This window comes from Pongo pygmaeus, chromosome 2, assembly GCF_028885625.2.
Source record: "Pongo pygmaeus isolate AG05252 chromosome 2, NHGRI_mPonPyg2-v2.0_pri, whole genome shotgun sequence".
Lineage (NCBI taxonomy): Eukaryota > Metazoa > Chordata > Mammalia > Primates > Hominidae > Pongo > Pongo pygmaeus.
This window is the reverse complement of record NC_085930.1, coordinates 84048595-84073543: the sequence shown is the minus strand read 5'-3', so window position 1 is coordinate 84073543 and position 24949 is coordinate 84048595. Positions and strand designations below refer to the sequence as shown.

The window sequence follows — 24949 nt, the reverse complement described above, 5'->3', positions numbered from 1 at the left end:
GTTCTCAAACCCCTGGGGTCCAACAATCCTCCCGCCTTAAGTGCTGGGATTACAGGCATTATCCACTGTGCCCAGCCAGGAGCTCCTTTTTTCTATCGCCTCAAACCATCTCCTGGTCCTTAACAAGAGCATTCACCAAAAAGCAGAGTTAAAAAATATCAAACTAAAATATAAGCCAGTTCCTGTATGCAATGCTTCATCTTGTGCCTTTTACAGTGGGAAGCCTTTCCATCACATTAAACTAGAATTGTAAGCTGAATGCAGCTCTCCCGACTCAGGGATGCTTTCGGGAATCTGCAGTGCTCCATCGTTATGGTCTTGGCTGCCTCGATGGCTCAGCCTGCCAGTCTCTGAAGCCTTTTAGTAGACTGTAGTCAATGAAAGAAATACACACTTTAAAAAAAACTGGAGAATTCTGCAACAGTCCTGGAGATAAAAAGCTCTGGTTTTTCTGGCTTGTGAACTATTCCAACTACTGTCAGAGTCCTGAAGGCTTTAGTGCACTGGAGCAAGGAAGAGTTTCATCAAAGAGAAATGATTTGCTTAAACAAGAAAAGGGAATCCTGCGGTGCAGATGGGGATGAAACGTGGAGAAAAAAGATATGAACCTGGAAAAGTCAAATGAGCCAGATCACCCCCAGATTTCCATGAATATTTTAGTTGAGAATTAGAAATCCTTGTAGAACTTTCAGTTTTGTTCCATTACAATGTCTCTGTGTGACAGCCAATTTGAATTCTGCCTTAGTTGGTACAGAAATTCATAGGTACTTCTTCTTCTGCAACACAGGAGTAAGTTATTAATTAAACTTTAATAACAGGGGGCAATTGGGACTGTTTTTTCCCTATAATTGGCAATTAGTCTATTTTATCATTTCTTTCTTCTGATTACATAATAAAATACCCAATTTCCATCAAATTGTGAACATGGTCCATTTTGCTGGCTTCATTCATTGTTTTGTTTGCTTTCCATTGAATGACTATTTTTTGAGCACCTACTCTGTGCCAGGCTCTTGAGGATAAAGTAGTGACTACACATTTTTGTTGGGGAGAGGGTGAGGGTGGGTGTCAGATAATCGAATCTTATGCCATAATTGAAGTGGCCAGAAATTATTTTTCTTTTATTTACAGATCACGAGATATGTCATTTAAAGCAACCTTCCCACTTCCCCAAGACAGCAGAGGCAAGGCTGAAAAAGGGAAAATCTTTTGCATCCATCTCTAACAGGTCTCTCTACAATAACAGAAGTGTCTAGAGTGTGCTGGCCACTGGATATGGCTAACACTCTTAAGATAATGGGGCTATGATCAGGTGTGTCAGCCTCAAGGAGAGGCTCCAGAAGAAGACAAAGCAGGCTGGCTTCACATCCTCTTTAATTGCTGCCTCAGTGGCCTTAGACATTTAATTAAGCTTTTTGAGCCCCAGTTTCTTCATTTGTAAAATGGGGGGATGGTGTTATCCATAATCCTTAGCATAAAATCACCACTGAGGTCCCCCTCCCTCTCTTATTCCTGGTTGTGATAGCCACGGGAGAAAATAAAATGTTGGGGAGGCCAGGTGCGGTGGTTCATGCCTATAAATCCCAGGACTTTGGGAGGCGGAGGTGGGCAGATTGCTTGAAGCCAGCAGTTCAAGTCCAGCCTGGAAAACATGGTGAGCCCTTATCTCTATTAAAAAAAAAAATTAAAAAAATACAATAGTGGGACTGGGATTAAATGATCTGGGGAATTTGGGGGAAACATTTTGCTTCTTTGCTGTGCCTTTTGGATAACTCAGAGGTTGAGCACTGTCATCTATAGGCCCAGTTAACTGTGACAGCATTCTTCCTGCTGGGTATCTTCCACTCAATGACCCCTGGGTTTCAGAAGTTGCTAAATAGGTGATTTGAAGTCTGAGCACCTGAGTCCAAATCTTAGCTCCACTGCTTTATCCACTGTGTGATTGGCATCCATTCACATATTCACAAATATTCATCAAGCTCTTATTGTGTTCCAGACTTTATAATAGGCTCTGGGGACTCAACAGTGACACAAGCCAGAGAGTCAAGTGCTCCTCTCTCAAAGACTTGCCAGCGAAGAAGAAAGCCAGAAAACAAGCAAATCAAGCAACACACAGGATGATTTCAGGTCATGTTAAGTACCATGAAAGTGAGAATACAGACTAATGTGATGGGGAGAGTTGTTACTTTAGACAGAGCAGGCTGGGCCAGCGGTTCATACCTGTAATCCCAGCACTTTGGGAGGCTGATGCAGAAGGATCGCTTGAGCCCAGGAGTTTGAGGCTGCAGTGAGCTATGAGTTATGCCCTAAGCTATGAGCTATGGTCACGCCACTGCACTTCAGCTTGGGTGACAGAGTGAGACACTCTCTAAAATGCTATAAATAAAGCAGTTAGGAAAGGGCTATTTGAGGAGGCAACATTTAGTCAGAAATAACAATGATGAGGATTCAGCCTTGGCAGATCTGAGAAAAGCATATTCCAGACAGAGGCCAACAAGTGCAAAGGCCGTGAGGCAGAACATGCTTGGGTTAAGACATTGTTGCATAACTTCTTTTTTCGTTATTGCATTTTTTTTTTCCTGAGACAGAGTCTTGCTCTGTTGCCCAGGCTGGAGTGCAGTGGCACGATCTTGGCTCACTGCAACCTCCGCCTCCCAGGTTCAAGCAATTCTCCTGCTTCAGCCTCCTGAGTAGCTGGGATTACAGGCATGCACCGCCATGCCCGGCTAATTTTTGCATCCTTGTGATCTGCCCACCTTGGCTTCCCAAAGTGTTGGGATTACGGGCATGAGCCGCCACAGCCGGCCCCATAACTGCACTCTTAAGGAGCCTCTCTAGACAATTTTTCCCCCAATACCCTCCTCCCCCATGAAATGTTAATAACACAGATATACTTTATATCTTATCTGCTGGGCAGGACTGAGTTGTTTTTTTCCTTTTCTTTTGAGACAGAGTCTCACTCTGTCACCCAGGCTGCGATCTCAGCTCACTTCAGTCTCCACCTTCTAGGTTCAGGTGATTCTCCTGCCTCAGCCTCCTGAGTAGCTGGGATTACAGGAGCGTGCCACCATGTTCGGCTAATTTTTGTATTTTTAGTAGAGACACGGTTTCACCATGTTGGCCAGGCTGGTTTTGAACTCCTGACCTCAAGTGATCTGCCCACCTCAGCATCCCAAAGTGCTAGGATTACAGGTGTGAACCACCACACCCGGCTAAGAACTGAGTTTTGAAGGGCTGAAAACTATTTTAATACCTAAGATTTTCTTTACCCCTCAAGAACCAATTATAACTTCCCTTGGGGGGTGAAGTCACCCTATGGAGAATGCACAGTTTAAGAAAAAAAAGGCAACAAATGTGGCTGGAGCTTGGTCACCAAGAGGCAGAGAACAAGAGACAAGCTTAGAGTTAATGAGGGGCTCATCAGTGGTTCTCGAAGTGTGGTCTTAGGACTTGCAGCAGCATCAACTGGAACCTGTTAGGAATAGAGAGTGGCACCCGGCAATCTGTGTGTTCGCAGCCTTCCAGGTCACTCTCATGCCTGCTGAAGTCTGAAACCACTGGGCTGGAATCATTCACTGCATTGTAGGCCATAGTAAGAAGTATGGAGTTTGTTTCAGATGCAGCAAAAAGCCAATGGAGGCTTTTAGGCATGGAGAAGATAATCTGGGACTATATATAAAGGATAAGTCTGCTTACTGTGAGGAGACCAGACTGGAGTGGGTGAGGCAAAAATGGAAGAATGAGAAATAACCCAAAAGGCTTTTGCACTGGTACTCATCTGTAAAATGGGCATGCAAAGATGACCAAATTCATAAAGTTGTTGTGAGGATCAAATGAGTGAATACCCACAATGGCTTGGCCGGGTGTGGTGGCTCATGCCTGTAATCCCAGCACTTTGGGAGGCCGAAGCGGGTGGATCACATGAGGTCAGGAGTTCAAGACCAGCCTGGGGAGAGAAACCCCATCTCTACTAAAAATACAAAAAATTAGCTGGGCATGGTGGCGCATGCCTGTAATCCCAGCTACTTTGGAGGCTGAGGCAGGAGAATTGCTTGAACCTGGGAGGCGGAGGTTGCAGTGAGCCAAGATCATGCCACTACACTCCAGCCTGGGCATCAGAGTGAGACTCTGTCTCAAAAAACAAAAACAAACAAACACAATGGCAAAGATATGAAATCAACCTAAATGTCCATTAATGGTAGAACAGATAAAGAAAATATGGCATCACGCTACCTGACTTCAAACTACACTACAAGGCTACAGTAACCAAGACAGCATGCTACTGGTACCAAAACAGAGATATAGACCAATGGAACAGAACAGAACCCTCAGAAATAATGCCACATATCTACAACCATCTGATCTTTGACAAACCTGACAAAAACAAGCAATGGGGAAAGGATTCCCTATTTAATAAATGGTGCTGGGAAAACTGGCTAGCCATATGTAGAAAGCTGAAACTGGATCCCTTCCTTATACCTTATACAAAAATTAATTCAAGATGGATTAAAGACTTAAATGTTAGACCTAAAACCATAAAAACCCTAGAAGAAAACCTAGGCAATACCATTCAGGACATAGGCATGGGCAAGGACTTCATGTCTAAAACACCAAAAGCAATGGCAACAAAAGCCAAAATTGACAAATGGGGTCTAATTAAACTAAAGAGCTTCTGCACAGCAAAAGAAACTACCATCAGAGTGAACAGGCAACCTACAGAATGGGAGAAAATTTTTGCAATCTACTCATCTGACAAAGGGCTAATATCCAGAATCTACAATGAACTCCAACAAATTTACAAGAAAAAAACAACCCCATCAAAAAGTGGGCAAAGGATATGAACAGACACTTCTCAAAAGAAGACATTTATGCAACCAACAGACACATGAAAAAATGCTCATCATCACTGGACATCAGAAAAATGCAAATCAAAACCACAATGAGACAGCATCTCACACCAGTTAGAATGGCGATCATTAAAAAGTCAGGAAACAACAGGTGCTGGAGAGGATGTGGAGAAATAGGAACACTTTTACACTGTTGGTGGGACTGTAAACTAGTTCAACCATTGTGGAAGCCAGTGTGGCGATTCCTCAGGGATCTAGAAGTAGAAATACCATTTGACCCAGCCATCCCATTACTGGGTATATACCCAAAGGATTATAAAACATGCTGCTATAAAGACACATGCACACGTATGTTTATTGCGACATTATTCACAATAGCAAAGACTTGGAACCAACCCAAATGTCCATCAATGATGGACTGGATTAAGAAAATGTGGCACATATACACCATGGAATACTGTGCAGCCATAAAAAATGATGAGTTCATGTCCTTCGTAGGGACATGGATGAAGCTGGAAACCATCATTCTCAGCAAACTATCGCAAGGACAAAAAACCAAACACCACATGTTCTCACTCATAGGTGGGAAATGAACAATGAGAACTCATGGACACAGGACGGGAACATCACACACCGCGAACTGTTGTGGGGTGGTGGGAGGGGGGAGGGATAGCATTAGGAGATATACCTAATGTTAAATGATGAGTTAATGGGTGCAGCACAGCAACATGGCACATGTATACATATGTAACAAACCTGCACGTTGTGCACATGTACCCTAAAACTTAAAGTAGAATAAAAAAAAAAAGAAAATGTGTCACATATACACCATGGAATACTATGCAGCCATAAAAAAGTGAGAAAATGTCCTTTGCAACAACATGAATGGAGCTGGAGGTCATTATCATAAGCAAACTAATAAAGGCACAGAAACCCAAACACTGCATGTTTTCACCTGTAAGTGGGAGCTAAACATTGAGTACACATGGACACAAAGAAGGGAACAACAGACACCGAGGCCTACTTGAGGGTGGAGGGTAGGAGGAGGGTGAGGAGCAAAAATCTACCTGTTGAGTGCTATGCTTATTACCTGAGTAACAAAATAATATGTACACCAAACCCCTGTAACACCCAATTTATCTACAGAACCAACCTGCACATGTACCCCTGAAACTGAAATAAAAGTTAAAAAACAAACCAAAAAAACCCAATAAAATGAAATTAGTGAATAGCTATAAATAACTTAGTATAGTGCTTCGCATATAGTAAGCACCCAATACCTACTAAAACTATTCTTCTCTGCCCCTTAGTTCTCCCAGACTCCTCATGGGTTAATATCCAAGCACAGATCTTCACGCACCCCCTGCCATTTGCTTTATATTCCTCTATTTATGCCAATGTGACTGACTCAGCTGGTCTGTGGGCTGGTAAAACTGTAACATGTTTGCAAGCCTGCTTCAGGTCATGGTGAAGGTCCATGGTGTTCTACTCAGTTTCCTTTCCTTTATTTTTTTTTCTACGAGATTTAACTATTGGCCTAGAAAATGAAACTTAATGTCAAACCCGAGTCTTATAATCAGTTCTATCATTAACTTTGGACAGTTTTTGCATCCATAAAATAAGAAGTTCCACATGTGGGGAGGCGACACAGTGGAGAGTCAAGCATGGACTTTGGAATCAGGCAAACCTGTGTGCGAGACCTAACTCTGACACTAGCTGGTGGGACTTTGGGCAAGTCATTTAATCCCTTTTAGTCTGTTTCTTTATCTGAAAAATATGGATAATGACAGTATCTGCCCCACAGAATTGAGAAGGCAACAGGAGAATTTGTGGAAAGCACCCAGCACAGTGCCTGGCACTCAGCGTTAGCCACGATGACTATTAATTACCGAACCTGTCACAGGAACAATGTAGCTACCTGAACCATTGAGAAAAATAAATGTATCCCAGAACTTAAAGTACAATAAAAAAAATGAAAACAAAAAAGGCAAATATAGTTCTGCAGGCCTCAAAAAAGGCAGAAAACATTTTGACTTGGGAGAGACGTCCATGGGACAAGTCAGCAAAACAGATGAAACATCCCCAGGTAGGCTGCTCTCCATATCCACAATATTAAATTGATGTGAAATAATCCAGCCAGCTCAGGAGAACACCCCTCAGTGTCTTCATCTCACAGGCATGCAAGTCCTCTGAGAGGGGATTCTTGACAGGGCAGTTTAGCTTCAGAGCCAACCAATTAGGTTCTGATTGAACCCAATTCAATCAGAAAAAAGCTCCCATCCCTGAGGCAGCCTACCAAGCCCTGCACTGCCTGGTTCCTGCCCACTCTTCCCCTGGTCTTGTGTTAATTTCCTCTTACTCCCTGGGCCCCAGCCACATTGCCTTCCTCTGTAAGATCTCCTTTCCAGCTCAAGGCATGAGGGGTTGGGGAAAGTGCCTGACTAACCCAACTCATCTCTAAAAACATAGATTAAAAGTCATTATTTCTTTTCTTTTCTTTTTTTTAAACTTTTAGGCTCAGGGGTACATGTACAGGTTTGTTATAAAGGTAAACTCATGTCATGGGGGTTTGGTGTACAGATGATTTTGTCACACAGGTTCTAAGCATAGTACAGTACCTGATGGTTATTTTTTCTGATACTCTCCCTCCTCCCACCCTCTACCCTTGCTTTGGTGTCTGTTGTTCCTCTCGTTGTGTCCATTTGTTCTCATTATTTAGCTCCCACTTACACGTGAGAACATATGATATTTGGTTTTCTGCGTTAATTTGCTAAGGATAATGGCCTCCAGCTCCATTGATGTTTTTGCAAAGGATGTGATCTTGTTCTAAAAGTCATGTTTTCATAAGAGCCATTGTGCAGTGGTTATGGGTGAGGATCCAGCAGTCAGAACACCCAGGGTTCAAATCATGGCTTAGATGCTTTGCTAGTGTCACCACCATGGGCAGATGACTTTAGCTCCTTGTTACCCGGTTTCCCGATCTGCATCATGGAGGTAATACTGGTGCTACACTATGAGGTTTAAAAGAGCTGATGCACATAGAGTGTTTCGAATAGCTTTGGGTTCCATAGCTCTTATTATGAGCGTTATTGTCTTCTAGTTCTCTCTACTTCTTTGTTGCATCACTTTTCACTATTGTGATTAAATACTGATGTACTTTGTTATTTAATGTCTGCCTCTAGGTACTTTGTCTTGCTAACCACTCTATGCTCAGCTTATAGCATGCACTTTGCAAAAGAGGCTACACAATAAAAAAATAATTAAAATAGAGTTGTGTAATAAAAAAATGGAGTTGCAAAAAATAATAAAAAAAGGAGTTGCATATAAAATACAAAAATACAAAAAAGGAGTTGCATATTCATTTTATAAAAATTGGGAAGACACCATAGCACTCTTTTTCATATATAATAGTTAGAAGTGTCACTGATTGATCAATGGTTTCTTTTAAAAAGAAGGAAAAAAGAATACTGTAAAGCAAGACGAGTGAGGCTCCTTGGACCTCAGTGCTTGTTCTAATGAAGAGGGCTGTTTGCATCTCAAGGTGGGCGCTTGGAGATGTGCAGTTACCACGAACAACCTCCAATTCTTTCAACTCAAATGCAGTGGTTACTGAAAAAAATCTCTGCAGATTTACAGATGAATCCCCTAAAGCCAGATGACTGTTCTACTGGTGAACAGAGCAATTACTTTCAGGTCCCACTAGAGTGACCTTACTCTCAACTCAACACAAGGCCAAATACCAATAGGGAACCTGCCTCCTCTGCACCTGGTTGTTGCTAAAGGTATGATTCCTGCTCCCAGAGAAACAGTATAAATGGCTGCAGGAGTGGAGGTGGCAAGGCTTGCTCTTACATTCTAAATACCTTCCATAGAGCCCATGTTAATTATGGGACACCACACTTCTGGCAGGCTCAAATACAGTTAGGTGCTAAAGAGTTCCAGAAAACCTTGTTTCTTGGGCATTGCTATGGTTTGTGGTCCCTCCAAAATTCAGGAGTTGCGAATGTCTGTAGTATTAAGCAGCAAGGCCTTTAGGAGGTGATTAAACCTTGAAGTCTGCACTATCTCCTTAATGGGATTAAAGCCCTTATAAAATAGGCTTCATGCAGCATTTGGCAAGCTTGCTTTTTTGCCTTTTGCCATGTGAGGATATAGCAAGATGGCCTTTACCAAATTGAGTGCCAGCCCCTTGATCTTAGATGTCCCAGCCTCACACTGTGAAAAATAAATTTCTGCTCTTTATAAATTACTGAGTTGCAGTTACTCTGTTGTAGCAGCACAAAATGGACTAAGACAGGCAACACACACAAAGGCCTAATAGTTTCTCACCATTTCTCTGAAAGACACACACAGCTCACTTAGGGCTGTAGTTCTTAAGCTGTGACCTCTCACAGGTCTACTAATGACATTAGAGAAGCTTGCAAACACTTCCCCCCACAAATATAGGCAAAATGTGTTAATGAGAATCTTTCCAGGAAGACTTTTTATAACTTCCTGGATCTAGATTTGTATTGGGTCCATGTCCTTAAAGTGGTTGAGAAACAGGTCCTTAAAAAGATGAACACTTGACCTGAAGGCAAGACTAAAGTCTGCAATGGACATACTGTGATCACTTATTTGTGAACTTTTGCCCAGTGAAATCTAGACAAAGTGCAGAGTCAAGTGATCTCATGTGCCCAAATGACAGAACGCTGATGGGATATCCAGACACTATCAAGATGCGGAGAGATTCAAATGTGGGCTAACGAATAACTGGTTTCTATTTATATCATTATGAACAATACGGGCCCTGAAAAAAGATTACCCATTCATTACTTTGTATACTCAATCTTCTGATGGTGTCTAAATATTTTTATGAGACTACTGCCATCATTTGCCATATTTGGGATAGTTGTATAATAATATTATTAAACAAAAGTAACTGCCACTTATTAGGTACTTCAGTGCCAGATGCTGGCTCTAACCCTCTCAATAACATTAAAATGTAGTTTTATTTCTAAATTGATAATAGTGATGTTTTAATACATATCATCTACAGTGATTAGATCAGAGTAATTAGTATATCCATCATTTCAAACATTTATCATTTCTTTATGTTGGAAACATTCAATATCTTCCTATTTGAAACTATATATTATTGCTAACTACAGTCACCCTATAGTGCTATAGAACACTAGAACTTATTCCTCCCATCTAGCTGTAATTTTGCACCCTTTAACAAATACTAGAGGCTAGGAAGGGTGGGGGAAGGAGGGATAGGGAGAAATTTGTTAAAAGGTAGTTTTAAAATATTTTATTTTATTTTTAGAGACAGGGTCTCACTCTGTCACCCAGGCTGGAATGCAGTAGCACAATCCATACTCACTGCAGCCTCAGACTCCTGGGCTCAAGAGATCTTCCTGCTTCAACCTCCCAAGTGGCTGGGACTGCAGAGGCACACCACCACACCTGCCTAATTTTTAAAATTTTTGTAGAGATAGGGTCTTGCTATGTTGCCCAGGCTGGTCTTGACCTCCTGGCCTCAAGTGATCTTCCTGTCTCAACCTCCAAAGTGCTGGAATTGAAGGCATGAGCCACTGCATTAGGCTGAAAAGGTAGTTTTAATTACCCCCATCAGAAGCCCAGAGGGGAGGTCACTCAGTTTGTTAATGACAAAGTAGGATTTACATGCAAAGCCTCATGCTAACACTCCACTCTCGACACTTCCTCTCTTTGTCTGTTTCGTGTGGATAAAGCCTATCAAAAACAGAACCTTTAACCATGGACTCCTGAATGCTTTAGGGTCACTGTTTGTCTTAGTTGACATTATTCAATTCCTACCTGGATATACCCCTGTCAATTTAATCCCTTGACCTAAAAATCATATTACATATTAATTAAACTCCACTACTTACAGCCATTTTGTCTTAACAGTTTTTTTTTTTTTTTTTTTTTTTTTTTTTAGACGGGGTCTCATTCTGTCACCCAGGCTGAAGTGCAGTGGTGCGATCCCGGCTCACTGCAACCTCCACCTCCCGGGTTCAAGTGATTCTCCTGCCTCAGCCTCCCAAGTAGCTGGGATTACAGGTGTGTGCCACCATGCCCAGCTAATTTTTCTAGTTTTAGTAGAGACAGCGTCTCACCACGTTAGCCAGGCTGGTATCGAACTCCTGGCCTCAAGTGATCTGCCCACCTCAGCCTCCCAAGGTGCTGGGATTACAGGCGTGAACCACCACACCTGGCCCGTCTTAACAGTTTCTATACTCCCCAAGAGTGAGTCGCAAATGAACTAAAAGTCAAGCTTGTAAGAGCTACAGAGAGTCACTGGAGAGTTCCTATTTATATTCCCCAACTGGTAATGGACCCATAAGTATAGTGGCTGCATCTTATTCACCTCTGTAAGCCCAAGCCTGACACATTGCTGGTGCAGTACATACCCAGGGAATATGTGTTGACTTTTAAAGAATTTGGAATCCAAGGGCCAGTGTCAAATTTCAATCTAAGAGTTGCATCCATTACCAAAGATCTTGATTTCTTCATGGACAGCATCTCAGTGTCTGATTCCAATTAGTGGCATCAGTAATTTCTCCATCTCCAACCTTGCCTTACTTAGTTTGTCCCTATCCATATACTGCCAGAGGCTCTACAGGCATCTGGGCCATTTTAATCTGTGCCCTGAATTTCTTTCTATGTGAAAAGGAGAATATCAGTGGAAAGGAAGAAAGAAGAGGGAGAAAAAGGACAGAAGGAGGGAGGAAAGGAAGGGAAAGAGGGAGAGAGATGGAGGTTAAACAGAGTGACAGATAGAGCTGTAATATATTTGGGTAATAGAGAAGTAACTACAAATAATTAAGAGTTACAGAGCATTTCTAAGCTGAAAAATAGCCTCAGCATTAGTCTAATCCCTTCACTCATCAATGTGGATTCTGAGGACTGAATACGAAAAATTAGCTTCCAAGACCACTTAGCTTGTCAGTAAGTGGCAGAGTTAGACCTGGAGTCCAGTTATCTCTCTCTTGTCTACTGGGCTTTTCAGCCACACCATACTGTTGTATAGGATAAAGATCCTCCTTTATAGACGACCAATTTCTGGACTACTGTCCCTCCTGACTGGAAAACCTGAATCTAGAAACATCTAATAGAAATGATAGTATAAAAGCGTGTTCCTGAAAGAATAAGTATAACGTCTGCAGAATTGTTCATCTGAACTTACAAGGAAAGAAGAAAAAACAACCACAGGGGCGGTTCCAAGATGGCTGAACAGGAACAGCTCCAGTCTATAGCTCCCAGCTTGAGTGATGCAGAAGATGGGTGATTTCTGCATTTCCAACTGAGATACTGGGTTCATCTCACTGGGGCTTGTTGGACAGTGGGTGCAGGACAGTGGGTGCAGCCCACAGAGAGTGAGCTGAAGCAGGGTGAGGCATAGCCTCGCCCGGGAAGCACAAGGGGTCAGGGAATTCCCTTTCCTAGCAAAGGGAAGCTGTGACAGATGGCACCTGGAAAATCAGGTCACTCCCACCCTAATACTGCACTTTTCCAATGATCTTAGCAAATGGCACACCAGGAGATTATATCCTGTGCCTGGCTCGGAGGGTCCTATGCCCACGGAGCCTCGCTCATGGCTAGCACGGCAGTCTGAGATCGAACTGCAAGGAGGCAGTGAGGCTGGAGGAGGGGTACCCGCCATTGCCGAGGCTTGAGTAGGTAAGCAAAGCAGCCTGGAAGCTCAAACTGGGTGGAGCCCACTGCAGCTCAAGGAGGCCTGCCTGCCTCTGTAGACTCCACCTCTGGGGGCAGGGCATAGCCGAACAAAAGGCAGCAGAAACCTCTGCAGACTCAAATGTCCCTGTCTGACAGCTTTGAAGAGAGTAGTGGTTCTCCCAGCATGGAGTTTGAGATCTGAGAACGGACAGACTGCCTCCTCAAGTGGGTCCCTGGCCCCCGAATTGCCTAACTGGGAGGCACCCCTCAGTAGGGGCAGACTGACACCTCACACAGCCAGGTACCCCTCTGAGACAAAGCCAAAGGAACGCTCAGGCAGCAACATTTGCCGTTGAGCAATATTTGCTGTTCTGCAGCCTCTGCTGCTGATACTCAGGCAAACAGCGTCTGGAGTGGACTTCCAGCAAACTCCAACAGACCTGCAGCTGAGGGTCCTGACTGTTAGAAGGAAAACTAACAAACAGAAAGGACATCCACACAAAACTCCATCTGTACATCACCATCATCAAAGACCAAAGGTAGACAAAACCACAAAGATGGGGAAAAAACAGAGCAGAAAAGGTGAAAATTCTAAAAATCAGAGCGCCTCCCCACCTCCAAAGGAATGCAGCTCCTTGCCAGCAATGGAACAAAGCTGGACAGAGAATGACTTTGATGACTTGAGAGAAGAAGGCTTCAGATGACCAAACTTCTCCAAGCTAAAGGAGAAAGTTTGAACTCATCGCAAAGAAGCTAAAAACCCTGAAGAAAGATTAGACGAATGGTTAACTAGAATAACCAGTGTAGAGAAGTCCTTAAATGACCTGATGGAGCTGAAAACCATGGCACAAGAAATACATGACGAATGCACAAGCTCCAGTAGCGATTCAATCAAGTGGAAGAAAGGGTATCAGTGATTGAAGATCAAATGAATGAAATGAAGCAAGAAGAGAAGTTTAGAGAAAAAAGAGTAAAAAGAAACGAACAAAGCCCCCAAGAAATATGGGACTATATGAAAAGACCAAATCTATGTCTGATTGGTGTACCTGAAAGTGACGGGGAGAATGGAACCAAGTTGGAAAACACTCTGCAAGATATTATCCAGGAGAACTTCCCCAACCTAGCAAGGCAGGCCAACCTTCAAATTCAGGAAATACAAAGAATGCCACAAAGATACTCCTCGAGAAGAGCAACTCCAAGACACATAATTGTCAGATTCACCAAAGTTGAAATGAACGAAAAAATGTTAAGGGCAGCCAGAGAGAAAGGTCGGGTTACCCACAAAGGGAAGCCCATCAGACTAATAGCAGATCTCTCGGCAGAAACTCTACAAGCCAGAAGAGAGTGGGGGCCAATATTCAACGTTCTTAAAAAAAAGAATTTTCAATCCAGAATTTCATATCGAGCCAAACTAAGCTTCATAAGTGAAGGAGAAATAAAATCCTTTACAGATAAGCAAATGCTGAGAGGTTTTGTCACCACCAGGCCTGCCCTACAAGAGCTCCTGAAGGAAGCACTAAACCTGGAAAGTAAAAACCAGTACCAGCCACTGTAACAACATGCAAAATTGTAAAGACCATCGAGGCTAGGAAGAAACTGCATCAACTAACGAGCAAAATAACCAGCTAACATCATAATGACAGGATCAAATTGACACATAACTATTAACCTTAAATGTAAATGGGCTAAATGCTCCAATTAAAAGACACAGACTGGCAAATTGGATAAAGAGTCAAGACCCATCAATGTGCTGTATTCAGGAGACCCCTGTCACATGCAGAGACACACATAGGCTCAAAATAAAGGGATGGAGGAAGGTCTATCAAGCAAATGGAAAACAAAAAAAGGCAAGGGTTGCAATCCTAGTCTCTGATAAAACAGACTTTAAACCAACAAAGATCAAAAGAGACAAAGAAGGCCATTACATAATGGTAAAGGGATCAATTCAACAAGAAGAGCTAACTATCCTAAATATATATGCACCCAATACAGGAGCACCCAGATTCATAAAGCAAGTCTTTAGAGACCAAGAAAGAGACTTAGACTCCCACACAATAATAATGGGAGACTTTAACACTCCACTGTCAACATTAGACAGATCAGTGAGACAGAAAGTTAAAAAGGATATCCAGGAATTGAATTCAGCTCTGCACCAAGTGGACCTAATAGACATCTACAGAACTCTCCACCTCAAATCAACAGAATAAACATTCTTCTCAGCACCACATCGCACTTATTCCAAAATTGACCACATAGTTGGAAGTAAAGCACTCCTCAGCAAATGTAAAAGAACAGAAATTACAACAAACGGTCTTTCAGACCACAGTGCAATCAAACTAGAACTCAGGATTAAGAAACTCACTCAAAACCGCTCAACTACATGGAAACTGAACAACCTGCTCCTGAATGACTACTGGGTACATAACGAATGAAGGCAGAAATAAAGATGTTCTTTGAAACCAATGAGAACAAAGACACAACATACCAGAATCTCTGGGACACATTTAAAGCAGTGTGTAGAGGGAAATTTATAGCACTAAATGACCACAAGAGAAAGCAGGAGGGATCTAAATTTGACACCCTAACATCACAATTAAAAGAACTAGAGAAGCAAGAGCAAACACATTCAAAAGCTAGCAGAAGGCGAGAAATAACTAAGATCAGAGCAGAACTGAAGGAGATAGAGACACAAAAAACCCTTCAAAAAATCAACGAATCCAGGAGCTGGTTTTTTGAAAAGATCAACAAAATTGATAGACTGCTGGCAAGACTAATAAAGAAGAAAAGAGACAAGAATCAAATAGATGCAATAAAAAATGATAAAGGGGATATCACCATTGATCCCACAGAAATACAAACTACCATCAGAGAATACTATAAACACTTCTACGCAAATAAACTAGAAAATCTAGAAGAAATGGATAAATTCCTGGACACATACACCCTCCCAAAACTAAACCAGGAAGAAGTTGAATCTCTGAATAGACCAATAACAGGTTCTGAAATTGAGGCGGTAATTAATAGCCTGCCAACCAAAAAAAGTCCAGGATCAGACAGATTCACAGCAGAATTCTACCAGAGGTACAAGGAGGAGCTGGTACCATTCCTTCTAAAACTATTCCAATCAATAGAAAAAGAGGGAATCCTCCCTAACTCATTTTATGAGGCCAGCATCATCCTGATACCAAAGCCTGGCAGAGACACAACAAAAAAAGAGAATTTTAGACCAATATCCCTGTTGAACATCGATGCAAAGATCCTCAATAAAATACTGGCAAACCGAATCCAGCAGCACATCAAAGAGCTTATCCACCATGATCAAGTGGGCTTCATTCCTGGGATGCAAGGCTGGTACAACATATGCAAATCAATAAACGTAATCCAGCATATAAACAGAACCAAAGACAAAAACCACATGATTATCTCAATAGATGCAGAAAAGGCCTCTGACAAAATTCAACAACGCTTCATGCTAAAAACTCTCAAATTAGGTATTGATGGGACGTATCTCAAAATAATAAGAGCTATTTAAGACAAACCCACAGTCAATAGCATACTGAATGGGCAAAAACTGGAAGCATTCCCTTTGAAAAGTGGCACAAGACAGGGATACCCTCTCTCACCACTCCTATTCAATATAGTGTTGGAAGTTCTGGGCAGGGCAATCAGGCAGGAGAAAGAAATAAAGGGTATTCAGTTAGGAAAAGAGGAAGTCAAATTGTCCCTGTTTGCAGATGACATGATTGTATATTTAGAAAACCCCATTGTCTCAGCCTAAAATCTCCTTAAGCTGATAAGCAACTTCAGCAAAGTCTCAGGATACAAAATCAATGTGCTAAAATCACAAACATTCTTATACACCAATAACAGACAAACAGAGAGCCAAATCATGAGTGAACTCCCATTCACAATTGCTTCCAAGGGAATAAAATACCTAGGAATCCAACTTACCAGGGATGTGAAGGACCTCTTCAAGGAGAACTACAAACCACTGCTCAAGGAAATAAAAGAGGACACAAACAAATGGAAGAACATTCCATGCTCATGGATAGGAAGAATCAATATCATGAAAATGGCCATACTGCCCAAGGTAATTTAGAGATTCAAAGCCATCCCCAACAAGCTACCAATGACTTTCTTCACAGAATTGGAAAAAAATACTTTAAAGTTCATATGGAACCAAAAAGGAGCCCACATTGCCAAGTCAATCCTAAGCCAAAAGAACAAAACTGGAGGCAGCACGCTACCTGACTTCAAACTATACTACAAGGCTATAGTAACCAAAACAACATAGTGCTGGTACCAAAACAGAGATATAGACCAATGCAACAGAAAAGAGCCCTCAGAAATAATACCACACATCTACAACCATCTGATCTTTGACAAACCTGACAAAAACAAGCAATGGGGAAAGGATTCCCTATTTAATAAATGGTGCTGGGAAAACTGGCTAGCCATATGTAGAAAGCTGAAACTGGATCCCTTCCTTATACCTTATACAAAAATTAATTCAAGATGGATTAAAGACTTAAATGTTAGACCTAAAACCATAAAAACCCTAGAAGAAAACCTAGGCAATACCATTCAGGACATAGGCATGGGCAAGGACTTCATGTCTAAAACACCAAAAGCAATGGCAACAAAAGCCAAAATTGACAAATGGGGTCTAATTAAACTAAAGAGCTTCTGCACAGCAAAAGAAACTACCATCAGAGTGAACAGGCAACCTACAGAATGGGAGAAAATTTTTGCAATCTACTCATCTGACAAAGGGCTAATATCCAGAATCTACAATGAACTCCAACAAATTTACAAGAAAAAAACAAACAACTCCATCAAAAAGTGGGCGAAGGATATGAACAGACACTTCTCAAAAGAAGACATTTATGCAACCAACAGACACATGAAAAAATGCTCATCATCACTGGACATCAGAGAAATGCAAATCAAAATCACAATGAGATAGCGTCTCACACCAGTTAGAATGGCGATCATTAAAAAGTCAGGAAACAACAGGTGCTGGAGAGGATATGGAGAAATAGGAACACTTTTACACTGTTGGTGGGACTGTAAACTAGTTCAACCATTGTGGAAGCCAGTGTGGCGATTCCTCAGGGATCTAGAAGTAGAAATACCATTTGACCCAGCCATCCCATTACTGGGTATATACCCAAAGGATTATAAATCATGCTGCTTTAAAGACACATGCACACGTATGTTTATTGTGACACTATTCACAATAGCAAAGACTTGGAACCAACCTAAATGTCCATCAATGATAGACTGGATTAAGAAAATGTGGCACATATACACCATGGAATACTGTGCAGCCATAAAGAAGGATGAGTTCATGTCCTTCATAGGGACATGGATGAAGCTGGAAACTATCATTCTCAGCAAACTATCGCAAGGACAAACATCCAAACACAGCATGTGCTCAGTCACAGGTGGGAATTGAACAATGAGAACACTTGGACACAGGAAGGGGAACAGCACACGGTGGGGCCTGCCTTGCAGTGGGAGGAGGGGGGGAGGGGAGAGGGATAGCATTAGGAGATATACCTAATGTAAATGACGAGTTAATGGGTGCAGCACAGCAACATGGCACATGTATAGATATGTAACAAACCTGCACGTTGTGCACATGTACTCTAGAACTTAAAGTATAATAATAATAAAAAAAGAAAACCAAAGGAGAAAATAAACCAATACAAGACAACAAAGGTGTGCCTACCCTTACAGCCCGATCTACAAAAGCTTCCTTTGAGGAAAAAAAAAGCATCTGAAGTATACAGGGAATATGCCCAATATCTTCCTTTCTTAGATTGCTGTTATTGGAATAATAAATTGATTGTTTAACCTTGCCAAATCACATAAACATATATTAATGTATAGTTTACCTGTACTCAGGTTTACTTTTCCAGTTTAGGAAAATATTGCATTTAAAATTTTTTCTAGTTTTCCAACATTAAGCGAGAAAAAAGTCTTAATTGGAGCTTCACAGAATCTACCTCAGGGACAAACGTAAGTCTCATACTTGAATTATGATCCCGAGACAGGCCTCTGCTGAGAGCTCACTAGTATTTTCAGGTTGCCACAGTATTTTTGAAACAAAGAGAAAGTGTTTTAGTATGGTTTTACTTAGCACTACAGCTTTTTGTGATAAGAGACAAGACATGTAGTTCTTTTCCTGGGGTCTATTGTGCACCTGTGCACAGGCTTCTGCTAGCAATTGGAAGCCATGCAGAACAGAAAGCAGAATCTCATTTGGATGCAGCTCCCACTTTTCTATTATAAGATGCATGCACCCATGAAAAGAAACTCTTGCTGCATGAAATTCAGAGATGCTGGAAATTAGGCAAAATCATCCTCTGGCCCAGAAAAGGCAAAGGGTGGACAGAGCATACATTCAGAACTCAGGAGATCCAGAATCCAAGCTGTGCCCTGCCCCTAATGGGATAGGAAGTCTTAGAAAAATTCCTCCTCTTCTCTGAATTTTAATGTCTTCAGTAACAGAATGAGGAGATTGGACGAAGTGACTTACAAGGTTTCTTCTGGTTTAAATGTTCCATGGCATAAATATACCTAACAATTCTGCTCAGCCAATAATATTTGTCCACCACCCATCACCCTGCCTCCTGATAGTTACTGGGAATTCTCTCCATGGGTGAGACATAGTACCTGTCTGCAGCAACCTCCATTCTAGTAGTAACAACTTCCCTGCATACTTCAAATGTAGGACCAAACACAGTGGAACACACAGAGTATGCTCTGGAGTGGAACTTGGTATGTCTGGGAATATTTTAGGCCCTCTGCTAAGAGCTGTAGTTTCTGACTCTTGAAAGAGCTGCATAACAAGATAGTCTTACTTCTCAGGATGTTCTATGGCCTGAATCTTAAGAACAGGATCATTTATAATGAGGCCTTAGGTCACCATAATGCTACTCTGAGAATCCAGGTCACAGGACTGCATTTGGATATGATTATATTCCTTTTCACTCCTTCAGACATTAGATACCTTTAGATAGGACCGATTTAGAGACAATGGACTCATTTCTAAGGCTACACTATTACGTTGTTATATTATAGCAAAAGGGTACTATTCCAGTTCCTATTGTGATATATTTAATTTCTTTGATGTTTCTCTTCTCTACCCAATCCTGCCCACTTCCTCTACAGACTTCCTTCTATCCCCAAGAGTTTTGCAGTCTACTGGATGAGATAATTTCCTTTGTTTTTTACCCAGATATTCCTCCCGTCCACCATCAACATCTACCCATCAGGAAAGAAAAATGGCCACATGGAGTTGGACTTAATGAGTTTACCATAACCACATTACAAGGCAGGAAAGAAAAAAAGGCTCCCCTTTAATAAGGATGTAGGACTTCCTCTGACAAATCATAAAAGTTTTATTAATTAATTGGAAGCCGTCCCCAAAAATGGCATTTCCGAGGTTTCTATCTTGAACTGCTGAATTCTGATCACATAGAGTCCTCACCACAAACTAGACTGGAGGACAAAATTCAATTTTCCTTCTTCTTTCTGGAGGCAAAACAGGGACCCACATCAAAGGATCCTTTCAGAGGGGCTGCTAATGAGCTCTAGGACACCACGGAATTTTTGTTGCCAAGTGTTCACAAAAACAGGGAAGGCCCCAAACACATCTTGCTGATGAAACGATGAACAATTATAAATCAAAAAGCATTTTTGTGTTGCTTACTGACACAGTTCCTGCCCTCTCTCTGTCTTTTCTACATCCATAAAGAAACTCCAGTATTTAAAATTCAAAAAAAAGAAAAAAGGAGAGAGTGGTGGGAGCAGGGGAAAGAGTGATGAGGCGGAATTACACACTTCATATTTGCCAAAGTTCTAAGCAAAATAAGAAATCAGCCTTTCACGACCTTTAAAGGAGCAAAGATAGCATTAAAACAATTACAGGAAAACCCTCCGGACGATGGGCGTCTTTAAGGACCATCTTCACTTTGGTATCAAACAGAGCACATCCAACTCCGTTTTGGAAAAAGTTAATTCCTTCACAAGAGTGAAGATAAACATTTTGTGTAATTTCCTTTTCTTCAAGTTGGGTTCTGCAATATTAGTTCTTAGATTAGTCCACCCCCAGTACATATTAAAATCTGCCCAAGATTTTGCTTTGAAATCCCAGTCAAAGCTGAAGAAGCACCGTTACACAGTCTGCAATTGGAAGATCATAAAAAAAAATCATTCTTACCTCCGAACCATCATGACCTCGGCTCATTTAAAGGAACTGAAGAGAATGCTTAAGACAAAAGACACACGTATTAAGCACTTGTGTGGTGTGTGTGTGTGTGTGCGCATGTGTGTGTGCGCGCATGTGCTTGCATTTTCTCCAACTACAAGCCAGTGGAAGTAGGAACTTAAAAACCCCCGACGCCTTCCGCTGCCATATAATCTCAAGGAAATGACCATACTGTTTGTTGCTTTGATTAGAAACAAAAGCCTTTCAATATGAGTCACGGGAGAAATAGGAAAATAAAAACAACTAAAAAACTTCTGCTATTTCTTTTGGCCACTCAAATACTTTCTTTACAACACATTTAAAACATATGATGAAATGTCATCTACTGTTTTCCAAACTTCATTGATAATGCAAGCTTTAGGTTGGGTAATTATTCAGAGATAGGCGATGCCGTGTATGAATCTAAACTTCTATGCATGTTCTGGATGAGGCTGGGAATTTAATGAATATAAATAAAAACAATATTTAACTCAACTTTGCTACTCACAGCCAGTTGATGTTAACAGCTTTTCCACTCAGAAAGAAACTCAGAATTCCATGGAACAACCTTAGTAAAATCAATCAGAGATGCCAGCCACAACAGAAAATCTTGGCAGAATGATGTGGTCTCAGAAAAGATTCATTTCACTATTTGCATTTAATGAAATCATTACTATTGAAGACATTCAGTGCATAGGAAATAATCAAAATACATTATGCTTGAAGGCAGAGAGAAAAACATATAGAATTCTGGAAAAATAATAAATTTACTTTTTTTTTTTTTAAAAAAAAGAATGATTAAGTAAAAGCTTGTGACAGGGTATCATGCTTCTCCCACCTGAAAAAAAGAACAGTCTGGAATTTTGCTCAAGAGTATGGTATGGTTAAGAACATAACCATAAGATTAAATCTCTAAGACTCTCTAGAGTCAGAGAAACCTCGTGTTTTACAGCTGTATATATCCTTGGGAAAGTTACTTGATCTTTCTGAGAATTGGTTCCCTCCTTTGTAAAATGGAGATAAAAATCCTGATCTCCTTCAGGAGTGCTGGGGGAATTAAAAGAGATAGTTCATGCAAAGCTCAAAGAATTTGCCTGGGAGATACCACAGGTATCTAAATATAGGGTGGGGTACCTCCCTTTACCCCCACACAATGTTAATCCCTCAGAAACTGGGGAGTGGCTTTATCTTCATATCCTTCCAAAGACTCTAATTACTATGACAACAATATACTGTCTGGGGAAGACATGGCAGCCTGTAACAACTTCAGTCAATGCTCAGTTTGGATGCAAATAGAAGTCACTTGATGATATCAGTAGAAAAGGTGGCAAAAAGTTTAATACATATTTAGTAATTATTTGTGAGCACGTGACCTCCCAATTGGCGGGGTTGGATGTTAGAAGAAACAAGTTTCTTAAACATTATTTCATGTACATATACTTATAGGATAAATGGAAAAAGGAAAAAAAAGCTGGGCAATGATGATATTCCCAGAAAAGCATCATATATGGAGATTGAAAAAGTGCTATATAGCTCAAACAACTTGGGCAGAAGTGGAGATGCTGCGCTGTGATACAAGGATGACTCAAAGAGGACTTTTGTTTCAGTGCCAGCACACAGATGCACATGAAGAAGTTGAATACAATTATCCTATCAAGAGGGAGAGCACAAGGCAGAAATCACTCCGATTATTAATCTACATAACAAGTGTTATGAGCACTCCTAATATTAGCAGTAAAGTTTCTAATATTTCATATACATTTCTAAAATTTTATATAGGTTGACCCAAAACATTTGCCTGAGTCTTCTTGTTGGGAAGGTGGGGAATTATTGTTTTACTTTATTTGAGAGAACCTTCTATTTGTTAATATATAACAGTAAAAACTCAATACATGGTACCTTTTCTTACTGGGTTGGAGAGTTGACTGAGAGAACTAGTGGGACATTTCTGATTGTATGGTAAAAATGTTTTCACTGTTGAATGACAACCAGAATGTTGATAGCCAGTTTCAGCAGCAAGATGGTCTAGATTAGGCAAGGCTAAAACCAGGAGGCCAGGGCAGCTTGAGGGCCAGGTGAAGGTTGACAGACCAAATTAGTGGGGAGGCTGGGCAAGCTCAGGTTATGGTGTGAGAACACACAGAGATGGAGTCTATCAGGAATGTTAAAATTAGGAGGCCAGGCACAGTGTCTCATGCCTATAATCTCAGCACTTTGGGAGGCTGAGGTTGGCAGATCACCTGAGGTAAGGAGTTTGAGACCAGCCTGGCCAACATGGGGTAACCCTATCTCTACTAAAAATACAAAAATTAGCCAGGTGTGGTGGCCGGTGCCTGTATTCCCAGCTACTCGGGAGGCTGAGGCAGGAGAATTGCTTCAACCTGGCAGACGGAGGTTGCAGTGAGCCGAGATCGCGCCACTGCACTCCAGCCTAGGTGACAGAGCAAGATTCCGTCTCAAAAAAAAAAAAAAAAAATTAGGAAACAGGATCCCTGCTTTTCTTTGGGGATACCATCCAAATAACTGGGGGTGGGGGAACCCCATATCCCCATATAAAGAAGATGAATATGTGATTCAAGACTGACCAATAAAATCACTCTACCCCCATGTGATGGTTAATACTTAGTGTCAACTTGATTGGATTGAAGGATGCCAAGTATTGATCCTGGGTGTGCCTCTGAGGGTACTGCCAAAGGAGATTAACATTTAAGTCAGTGGGCTGGGAAAGGCAGACCCACCCTTGATCTGGGTGGGCACCATCTGATCAGATGCCAGTGTGGCTAGAATATAAAGCAGGCAGAAAAATGTGAAAAGACAAGACTGGCCTAGTCTCCCAGCCTACATCTTTCTCTCGTGCTGGATGCTTCCTGACCTCGAACATCAGACTCCAAGTTCTTCATTTTGGGGACTCGGACTGGCTCTCCTTGCTCCTCAGCCTGCAGACAGCCTATTGTGGGACCTTGTTATCATGTGAGTTAATACTTAATAAACTCCCCTTTATATATAGATATATATATGTACACACATACATATATACACACACATACATATATACACACACGTTTATATACATATATATAATATATATACACATATATATAATATCCTATTAATTCTGTCCCTTTAGAGAACCCATACTAATACACCCCATACCCATTAGTTATAGGGATCAGAGAAGAAGTATCTTTGTTTTTGTTTGTTTTGGAGTTACAAAGTTGCTTCGATGAAAATCTGGGGCTACCAGGAAGCCTCATGCCAGACAGAAGAATTGGAGAGAGACATACTCCAGTGTCACTGTCTGAATTATGAAATGCCATTGAACCTGAAGTCATTCCCCGGCCTTTTCAGTTACTGAGTCTATAATTTCTGTTTCTGCTCAGGCTAGTTCTGATTTTTAAACAAAACTATTTGCAAACAAAAATATCCTATCTAATATGTCAGTTTGTGTGAGAAAGGATAATTGGAATCTGACACCACTAGTCCACTGACCAACACTGTTCAAGAATGTGGGTGCTTATAAACACAGGATTGGGGAGTTTGGTGGGGCTCTAGGTGCAAAGACGGGACAAGGGCATAGGTGCCAGGGATTCAGTCTTGAGGAAATGGATAATTCCTGCAGTAGTGGGGTATCAGACAGGAGTTTTGTAATCAGTAAATCAGAAGGGGTCCCAGATAACTGGCATTCAAAGGCCAGAACAGGACAGCGGCAAAGCTGATGCTATATCCAACCTGAAACAAATGTTCTTCCAAACGCCTTCTGCCATGCAGCCAGACACAAGGCAGGGCTTAACCTGGGATTCAGGAATGTAGACTTGGGGAGCCCTGTTTAGGAGTCCCGTTGAAAATGAAACTATATCCTGGAATAGGTCCAAATGAAATATGAGCTTATATGTGAAACTGTGCCTATAAAATACAAATTGTGACACAGTTGGATGATCACCTAACTGGTGAGCTTGTGCATATGTATTGGTGACTTTGTGGAGGCTTTTATTGACTGTGAGGGTGGAATAAAGGAAATATGTCCACCAATTTAAGGAAAAATATGTGGAAGCAGGATCCCAATTTTTGTCTTTAAGAGAAGCTTTGCGTTTTATCACAAAACTGTCACTTTCATCATAGAACATTTCACATACTGAATGAATGCCAGACACACCATAAAATCACA

At 41.3% G+C, this 24949-nt stretch overlaps 1 protein-coding gene across 3 annotated transcripts in view; it reads right to left on the bottom strand.

The window, feature by feature from the left end:
• The window catches only part of FRMD4B (FERM domain containing 4B), a 372375-nt gene that overhangs the window by 164248 nt on the left and 183178 nt on the right, over nucleotides 1-24949 (bottom strand). The window contains exon 1 of one of the 3 annotated variants that reach the window (XM_054481542.2): nucleotides 20758-20832. The exons of the other annotated variants lie outside the window; for them this stretch is intronic. Coding sequence (XP_054337517.1) covers nucleotides 20758-20784 — 27 coding nt within the window. The 5' untranslated portion in view covers nucleotides 20785-20832. Of the gene's footprint in view, nucleotides 1-20757; nucleotides 20833-24949 lie in introns of those variants that run through there. 3 annotated transcript variants of the gene reach the window in all.